This window comes from Amblyomma maculatum, chromosome 2, assembly GCF_055883805.1.
Source record: "Amblyomma maculatum isolate TAMU_Amacu chromosome 2, ASM5588380v1, whole genome shotgun sequence".
NCBI lineage: Eukaryota > Metazoa > Arthropoda > Arachnida > Ixodida > Ixodidae > Amblyomma > Amblyomma maculatum.
This window is the reverse complement of record NC_139345.1, coordinates 196,370,850-196,380,765: the sequence shown is the minus strand read 5'-3', so window position 1 is coordinate 196,380,765 and position 9,916 is coordinate 196,370,850. Positions and strand designations below refer to the sequence as shown.

Sequence of the window (9,916 nt, the reverse complement as noted above, 5' to 3'; positions counted from 1 at the left end):
CAGCGGATACAAGGTCTATGCACAACTGGTCGCGCAACTTGGAAGAAAACGCGTGCAGCTGCCCACTGCCAGCGGCATCAACTCGATGATGAGGGCTCCTGCGAACTGTGAGGCAAATTACTAGCACACAGAAAATAAGATCTGCCAGAACTCCAAATTAGTAGGAAGTAAACATAATATTCGAGCTCAGGAATGAATGCAGTTTTTGTTTCTTGCGTAAGAAAAAACGTGTAACATTTATAATAATATTTTAACTTGTTTCTAACGGCCTCTCGGCCATTTATTATCCGCTGCGTAGTTTCCCAAAGCTCAGAAATGGCTCAGACCAAAGCGTTTTTCATCCGCGAAATGGGTGCGTCATCGGCCCAGGTTCAACGTTCATCGTTGCGTGCTGCGTACAGAGTGGGTCATCTGTACCAAACAGTCAGTATTTCATTCTGCTTGTTGTAGTAGAGCTTTGCAGCAAGGCGAAGACTGTGTGTGCTCGATGAGAAACTGGTTGCCAATGCATGTGCGCATTTCCGGACGATGGGACAATGTTGCCTCACAACTCGCCCTTAAGAAAATATGCACTGTGTGTCTTTAGAAACTCCATTGACTTTATACATTAGACTGATTTGTATGTCTCATGACTGTCTTGTGAGCTTTCCTCATGCATTCCTAATGGCATTCAAAACCATATTGGCCACCGTGAGTCTAGTGTGTTCCTAATGCATGCTTTTCTGATGGCAGGCTAATGTGTACTTTGTGTCATGACGGAGCTTATGTATTTGAATCCTTAATGCTCACCAGTTGCCATCATAATGTCTTGTACGGCTATTTTGCTCCCTGTAAACACTGCCAGTGCAGCAGGACGTTTAACTGTTTGGGTTGTGTAAAGTGGCTACAGATGTTTTGGTCGCTGCTAACAAACATGCAAATATAAATACCCATATGTTGTTTGCAACTTGTATAATAAATCCTTCAAAACAAAAGCTGCCTGGCTGGCAGAGATAGACCCGCACATAGTACGTGCCCTCTATTTAATTTCACGACTTAACATCGACGGCAGGCTGTTCTTGAGCTGTATCATTGTTGCCGTCGGGAATCGGCTGCAGGTGAATCCTGCAAGAAAGAAAAAAGGTTTGCCACTTGGGCTGTAGCAAAAAAAAAAAAATTAATGCCGCATCGATTCAATTCACAAATCTCCTCATATTATCATAGATCTCCGCACAAAGCAGTGAACACTATGAAAGGGGTGAGAGGTTTGTAAAACTGATTCAATAATCAAAACTGCACCCATGCAAAGATGACTTCAACAGTACCAAACTTCACAACTACTATATACCAGCAACACACTGCTAAAGAGAGGTAATACACACGAATGCATAGTCGCTACACAATACCTAAAAAAGAAGTAAATGCACTAAATAATGGACACTAAAAAATTCATTTAATGGAAGAACACGTACATTAAATGCATCCATTTATTGTTTGCACTGCAGACCTAGCTTTGAGAACAAGGACGACTCAACTTGTGAAGTTATATATGCCTGCAGGAGTCGCAGCCCTATTGCAAAAACCAGCGCTACTGGTTCCCAGTGCCCCAGCGCCATACCTGATTATGTGCCCAGTATGACGCTGAAGACTGGGCGCACTGGGATGCGGCATAATGGAACGCTCCGCACTGGTGGTACTGGTCGCCCGGAGAAAAAAAGGCCTAGGATAAAAATTAAAAGCTAAAAAGTAACGAAGCACTTCCAGTACATTAAAAAAAGCTTAAAAAGCAAAAAAAAAAAGAGCAGCACCTAGCGCGTTTATAGCTCGGCACCTCTTAATCTAGCTCACTACGCTAACAACTCGGTCATGCCAAGAACTGGAAACCTTTGAAGATTTTTGCATTTGATTTCATGACAGCATTTATAAGGTTGGGACTTCCTGTTTTGTAGTCTACAGCCCCCCCCCCCCCCCCCTCATTGCTGCCGCTCTAACAATTACAACTTCTTGATCATTGGAGCTTGCTGCCTACTTTCACGACTAGCAACTAATGTTCTGGATGCCTATGCGCATTATTTTGTGCACTGGAATCACTTTAAAATGTGGAGTGTGATATCACTGGCAAATTTACCAGCGCCGACTCTTCAGCGCTGCTCTGCTACTGTGGGCGTAATTTTCAGTGAACACGGAGCTGTAGCACAAACCTTCAAGGAAAAAAGTGCGACCAAGCTTCAATACCGGCAAGTGCAGCAGCGACGACACTATTTTGCATGTAACTAAAATTACTTGTATGTAAACATTTCGGGAAGCATTGCGATGACCGAGGGCTCGGCTGCTTTATACGCAGAGCAAGAAGGAGCGGAAAAGCTTGAGAAACACGCAAAATATTATGCATTACAAGCGCTGCATGTTTTTTTCTCCCATGGGCCCATCGCTTGGTCAACTACTCTCTTCCTTGTTTTATTTTTTTTTTCTTTCTGCTGTTTATACTGGGCCGCGGTGCAGGCTACGCTTGCCTGCGATTGAGCCCCTATTGAACATTTTGGCAGTAATCATTGTGTTAGAGTGCCCTTAAGGTCAGCTGTGAAGTTTGTTATGCCTGGTAGCCTACATTATTCAATTCCAGTTTTAGCTGTATGTTAACCGTCAGTGTGTCATGAGATATCAGAGGAGCGACGATCGTAGTCTCTCTCGAAATGACCTATTGAAACATGGAAACTCTAGAAAAAAAATACTGCCTTTGTTTTCTTACAGGTTCGCAACGACTTCGCAGCAAAAAGTGCTTACTTGAACCATATTTTTCATATGCGCCCCGATGGTCGATTGCGAGTACGCTGTTCCCATGTTGGCCCCTGAGGGATGCTAACTGGTCGATGCCGCGGGCCGCACCGATTATACTGGGTAGGACCAGTGCGGCCCCAGCACACATAAAGAGCTTCTCCCAGTGCATCGCGGATGCCAGCGACACACCCAGCTTCAAAAAGCTAATCCCAGCGCTTTTCTCCCATCGTACCAGTGCAACCAATGTCTTCCCGTCACTGCTCCAGGGAGTATTGCCCCCCCCCCCCCCCAGATCTAGTGCAAAACCAACGCGAAAATCTTACTGGTTTCGTACTGGAAGACGCTGGTTCTTGCAATAGGGAACTGATACATTAACCAATGCATTAAATGTTCTGTGCAGAACTCCGGAAGAAACAGTAAAAGTCAGGAATGACAAAAACCCCCCAAATGCATACCTAGCACAGCGTTGAGCCGCACAGGGTCCAAAGGGTCCTTATGTGTGCCATCTTTATGGGCGTTGCTGCCCTTCCCAAACAAGGATTTTGCTTTCATCTCTTCCTCTGTAAACACCTGCCTCAGCAGGCTTCTTGCAAACTTTGTCGGAAGCCCTTGACGATGAACAACAAAGCGGTCGATCGTCGACTTTTCAACTTTTACTCCATTCCCAATGTCAACCTGCATAAAAAAGAAACAAGCACAAAAAAATGCCATAGTTACACATCTGCTATTAATAGGCGAGAAATCACTCAGTACCCTTAGGGTTTAATCTGGCTCGTAGTTCGTTGAACACCAATAAGTTTTCATCTGAAGGACTCCACCTGTGGCACACAGTGACAGCAAGGGGCTTGTGAAATGTTGTCATAGGCTAGAAATGATAACACTGCAAAGATATGAGCAGAATCACTTCCACTCTTAGAGGCGATGCTTAGAGCAAGGAAACACATCAAAGTGACATTGACCAGCCACTATTGTTTATAGGTGTGAAAGCAAAGCACTGACAAGAAAAGCAAAAGTTTGGCGTATCTAAACAGCATACACACAGGAGGCAATTTACCTTTTGCTGTCAAATATGTGTCTGGACTCATGCTCAATAAAAAAACTCAAGTGCCAGACACATTTTCATTCAGAATTACTCGCCTGCTTCTAGAATCTGGCATAAACATAGCTCTTGCCATTTTTTTGCAACTTGGTGTGCAGCCACCAGTAAAGAGAGGTCGACATTGAGTGCTTCCTAAGCTATGTCTTGTTTTCTATATGTAACATCCACTGCAGCTCAATAACGAGATTTAGCATACAGGAGACTTATGCCTGTTCACCACCACCCATGCACACATAAATAAAATTAAATGCATATAAATAAATGTGCATAAAATTAAAGAGCACTGAAGAATCTGCATTGGTGTAATGCGAAAGCACGGATGCTGCTGTTAGTTGCTTCTGGTTGCTTCTAGTTGCTTAATTTACTTCTTTTTTACCCATTTTAGTCTTTGATACTTTCAAATTGCACGACAATTTCTTCATATGCCCTTTTTCGGCTCTACTTCCGGTTGCGTGACGTCACATCCTCTATCTCACAATAATTCAATTCTTGTTCAGCCATTTTAGTCTTTGGTACTCTCAAATTGCATGCCAATCCCTTCCTATGCTCTTTTTGGGCTCTGGCTAGCAGCTTAGCACTCCTACCTATCACGATGCCAAAATACCCTCTAACAGACACATTGTGCAAGGATATGTGCATTTCCTATTAAAACTGGTATTCCAACAGTTACAGAAGACTATCTGCATTAATATTTATTAACAGCAATCGTTAAAGATAAAACTTCAATGGGTAATCGATTAGCGCCCCTACAGAGTACCTGAGAGATAGGCAAAACAATTTTAGTACCGTGGAAACAGGTGCAATCCTGCAGGCATTGATTCAATCTAGAGCAGCCACCATTTTGGCACACATGGGGCACACACAGAAACACCAAGTGTAGCTCGCCACTCTACGGTCCTAATTATACTGTTACAGCCTACTACAGCTGACTGTAACTGGCTGAGACACCTGTTTAGTCCTGGAATCAGAATGGCTGGCACATTGGATTACCATGGCTTGGTGACATCTGAAGCAGCTCAACCGAACTGTAGTTAACCAAGGTCTCTAAAGGCTGTCACAATACTGTGCAGTGTTCTTTATCTCTTTTTACTTTTTCTGCGGCTCTGACGAGCATGTGCCCTGAGTCAAAAGGGATCCGGACCTCTCACATCGTTAACTAAAATCATTAACTAAAGTTACATTTTTAGCGTTTTTTAGTTTCTTTTCCAAGACAGTATTTTCCAAGACAGGCAAACAATTCAAACAAGAAGCCAAATAAAACACCTTCAGTCAGAAAACCGCTAAACATGAAAGAAATGTGAAGTCATCATCAGCCTGACTATACACCCGCTGCAGGGCGAAGGCCTCTCCCATATTTCTCCATTTGTCCCGGTTCTGTGCTAGCTGCATCCACTTGACTCCTGCAAACTTCTTAACCTCATCCGCCCACCTAACTTTCTGCCGCCCCCTGCTACGCTTTCCTTTCCTAGGAATCCAGCTTGGTACCCTAAGCTACCATCGGTTATCCTCTCATCTGTGAAATGTGAAGTATTACAACACGACCCATTGTGTGCCATGGAAGGGGAAACAAGTGGAAGAAAATGCGATCTACAAATGCTGCAGAACAAATTACCATGCATACTGAGCAATTTAGGCACTCGAAATATCTAGTTTGAAAATATCACGTTCAGGACGTTGTGCAATCTTTACAAAATATATTGCACACATTATTGCTTCTTACTTCTTTTGCTTGTGTGTACCAAGATTCAGCTTGTTCCTATGTGCAATTCAGATGTGTATATGTGGTTGCTAAGGGATATAATGTCTTTCTTGTCATGTATGCACCTCGTATTATTCCATGTACTGTACTTCTCTTTTCTTTTGCCATGAGAAAGAGGCTGTTCATATCATTTTTCAATGAGAACTGCCAATGAAGACAGCCTGCAGCCATAGCTTGCGAGCTGGCTTTTGGCAGCCTTTCTGCAGGCTTCCTGCTTCATGTAAAATGACAAATAATCCTATTGTATTGTATATGATGCCAAAACATTTACCGAATCTGAGAAAATAGTCAAATTGAATTAAGAAGTTGGTCTGCCATTCATTCTAACAGAACTGTGAGTGCACAGTAATGCTAGTATATATTGACGTGACTTTCTTTTATCTCAATTAGAATTGCTCGAAGAAAAACATTGGCTTTCTTAAACAGAAAAACTGAATCCGTTTTTGTTGCGACATTTGCAGCTTCCTGAATAGTTTTTTTTTCTTTAGATAGATTATGTATACTGTGCTTTAGAATGCTCACATATCTATGATTTTCTGCCTTTTCACTGGTCAAAGAATGCTGACTGAAATGATCAGGGAACATGAATAACATAGTTTTCATGTTCTGGATTCTCTGCCGCAATTAGATTTGAGGGTGTGCTGCTATTCTTTATGTGAGAGGTACAGCGGCTCTACCTTGAAATGTGCAGCAGCTCTACATTGTGTTTTATCTTTCGAGCCTCTCACAGTGCTTCATTTGAAGGCATAAATTATGGAGTGTCAATATGTATATCTTTATTTCAACGTGTACTATAATGCCTGATTGCAAGTTAAAGTGTTTTAGTGCTTCCTGATAGTAGATACTTGACACCTAAAAAATCTCTTCTTAGTCACCTTGATGACCACTGTGGTCTGGCTGACATTTTTATTTTCTCTATTTCTTGTTTTTCATTCTTTTCTTTTATTCCATGCTGAATTCCACTTCGGTTCCTACCCGATTAAGTTGCATTTTCATTGTTCTTTCACCTGCATCACTTCTATTATTGTACAGGTCCAGGCTACCTTTAGGCCTGTGATAATAAAAATTGGTTTCATTTGAGTCCTTTCGGCACATAACTGCAAAGAATGTGTAATTTCATACGGTTTTTAATATCATTTGTTTCATCTTTGTGCTTACTCTTCACTTGCTTCAAAATTACGGCTACATGCATGGAAGGTTTCTTGTATGTCCACACTGATTCTGCTATTTAGCTTTTCAGTAATGCTCTCAGTAAATACAAATGGGCACTTACTTAACAAGGCAAAAATAGTTCAGTGAGCATTTAATTTATTAGGAAAATATATAGTTCCATTTATCACTGGTATCTCTTCCCATCTACTTATTTGGGGACATATGTGTATGTGTATTCAGTGTTGTTTATTCCTCCCTTGGATGCTTAATCATATTTTAGTTGGCAATAGATCTATGCATTTCTTTTGCAAGAAGCTTGAAAAATAAAGCTGCTTACTCATTTTTGCAAATCGTGGGTGAAAGATAAAAATTCACTTGTTTTGCTGAATGTTGCACCATGATATATTTGCACTGCATGCACAAGTCAGCTGCAACATAACTGCAAACCATGGGGTTTCATGCATGCATGCATTTCTTCTAGAATAACTATTGAAGCCTTTTACATTACTTAGAACTTTGAAAACTAAAATGTACCAATCCATCCAGGCCTTGCAGTTGTGCACCTGAGGGCAGATATAGGAAAAAAGGGTGCGCTCATTATAGCTTTGTCTGCAAGGGATGCATTCTTCACTACACTTAATGGAAGTGCAGTCCCTAACAATGTGCATGCGTGTGTGATAGTGGGTAATAAGCATGGGTAAAGGTTATATGATGAACTATTCTGTGCTAATGCATAAATATTGAAATATGTCACTGGAGTATCTGATGGCTACCCGAGTAGCACACATTACATGGCCCACTGGGGGCCCGTATGGGCAAGTTGGGCTTGGGCAACCACAATAACACCCACGAGGGCCCGCTTTAGGAATCAAGCGGGCAAGCCCAAATTGGGCTTGCCCCTGTTTTTCTATTTGGGCATTATATAGGCGTGGGAAGGGCTAACTGAGTACATATTCCCACATCAGGCCCTCAAGGGTCCCGCTTGGGAAATTTTAGGGCCGATGCAAATGAATTTGGGCTTTGTGTAGGAAACGCATGGGCTGATCTAATTGGGGCTGCCCACTCAAAAGCCGAATAGGTCCCACATGGGCCGCGGCGGGGCTAAATACGGGTATGCCCACACATTGCCTACATGGGACCCTTGAGGGGTACTTGAGGGAAGGTCAGACGAAAATCTGGAATTCATGCAGAAAATTCCTGGGCTGCCCCAAATAGGTTTGCCCACCAAAAACCTAGATAATTTCCGCGTGGGCGGTAGCGGGGCAGGCAATTGCTCCTTCCCACTTCTGTCTGCATCGGTCTTTTGCGGGGCAATTTAGGGCAGATGCGATGCGAATGTGGGCCTATGTCACGAAATCGGCGCCCATTTTCATCAAGCCGGTACGGCGCGAGGCCCGCACGGCGTCGCGTGGAAGGCATGGAGAGAAAAGCCCTCTTCCCCGCGCGGGAGAGCGCGTAGCTTTGTACGTGTTGCCGTCACCCTCTTTCCCATTGCCCGGGGAGGACGGTGGTTCATCGGCCAGGAATGTGCCAGGCCTTTCGAGAACTTACTATGGGACCTGGCCAATGACGACGCGCGGCTCAACGGGAGGAGAAGAGAGCGCTATAACCAGCGAATCTAAGTGTGTGTGCGCACTAGCTTTGGCGCGTGTTAACAAACAGACGCGGCGCGCCCTATTTAAAGCGACCGCGCCGCTTGATGAGTCAGTCAGTCAGTCAGTCAGTCAGTCAGTCAGTCAGTCAGCTCGTCAGTGTTTTGCGGCGTGCTCGCTTGTGCTTCGGCTGGACTCCCGGGGATCACGCGCTGCTGGCAAGCCCACGGACTTTCAAGGGAGCGGCGCTCGTCTCGTATGGCGGCCACATCGTGACTCTTGAGGCGTCGGACTGCAACAGTGCCCGGTGAACAATTTGGTGTTTGTTTATGTAATTCTCTCGTGTTTGATCTGTTGTAAAGCCTCTCTGTTATTGAATCATACTGTAGTTGCATGCTTAGCGTTTGTATTCTGTGAACCTCTCGTCTGTGTATTTCAAGCGATCTTGTGTATTCCTTTGTATCGTCTCTTGCTGTGCATAAATTGTGTTTTGTTTCTTACTTCTGACTCCGATCCTTACTCTGGTTTGAACCGGCGACAGCTGGGCACCAAACGACCACCCCCTTCTGTCACTACAAGGTAGTTGGATTCCGGCTGAGCTTGCCACGCAGGTCGAGGGCATCTCCTTTGCGACCGGAACAGCTACCCCCACTCACTCAAAGGGTGTCTGGGAGTGTGCGCACCTTTAAGGGCGCATCGTTAATAATACTCCCTAATTATTAACGGGTGACAACTATTCTGGCGTCCGCGACAGGACGTTTTGGTGCACTCATGCTTAGAGGACGGAGAACGAGTTGGAAGAGTTTACGAAGAGGTCGTAAACGGCGTAACAGCAGAGCGATAGCGAGAGGTACCGCGCTGAAGCGGTTGTGTAAGGTCCATTGAGAGTGCTATGTATTAGCATTAAGCAGTTCAGATTGGAGATGAATCTAAAGGAGATTATTGCGTTGGGCCTAGAGAAAGGTCTGAAAGGAGCTGAACTGCGGGAATGGGTGGACCGAAAAGAAAGGGAGGTTCTAGAACAGGCTAAGAAAGAAAGAGAAGAGGCTGAGAAAGAAAGAGAGCGGCAAAGAGAAGAACGAGAGAAAGAATGGCAGAGGAAACAAGCAGAGGCAAAGAGACAACGAGAAGAAAGAGAGAGAATGGCAGAGGAAACAAGCAGAGGCAAAGAGACAAGAAGAAGAAAGAGAAAAGGAATGGCTCAGGAAGAGAGCCGAAAGAGGAAAAGAATGGCTCAGGAAGCAGGCAGAAAAGGAAAAAGAATTCTTAAAAGAGAGAGAGATCCTTCTCAAAAAGCTGGCTGAAGTTCGGCGTTTGAAAGGTATTACCGAACCTCCGGAGGTTACCTTTCCTTATATTAGAAAGTACAGCGAACCAAGCGATACATTGACAGCCACAGGTACTGTAGAAACTGGCTCCAGCAGCCAGAATGAGGTTGTGGATCAGCGTGTTCCTGCAACAGAAACTTCAGATGACCGAACTGGAGTTCAGAATTCTCAGAAAAATGAGATTGTGCCCTCCGAGACGACAGGTTGCAGAGAAGCTGCAACGGCAGAT

At 44.1% G+C, this 9,916-nt stretch overlaps 1 protein-coding gene across 1 annotated transcript; it reads right to left on the bottom strand.

The window, feature by feature from the left end:
• Positions 1 to 1,018: 1,018 nt before the first annotated feature.
• Positions 1,019 to 3,582, bottom strand: LOC146200850 (uncharacterized). Its single transcript, XM_084592982.1, has 2 exons — positions 3,213 to 3,582; positions 1,019 to 1,104 (listed from the first exon to the last, which is right to left on the bottom strand). Exons 1-2 carry the CDS (start codon positions 3,466 to 3,468, stop codon positions 1,019 to 1,021), a joined length of 342 nt encoding a protein of 113 aa, XP_084449108.1. The 5' UTR covers positions 3,469 to 3,582.
• Between the last annotated feature and the right edge of the window lie 6,334 nt (positions 3,583 to 9,916).

Excerpts from the sequence above, each read along its gene's own strand:
- LOC146200850 (XM_084592982.1), bottom strand. The coding sequence starts at position 3,468 with ATGGCATTTTTTTGTGCTTGTTTCTTTTTTATGCAGGTTGACATTGGG. Across the intron at positions 1,105-3,212 it reads GCGGCTCAACGCTGTGCTAG|GATTCACCTGCAGCCGATTC; the intron begins GTATGCATTTGG and ends TCTTTCTTGCAG.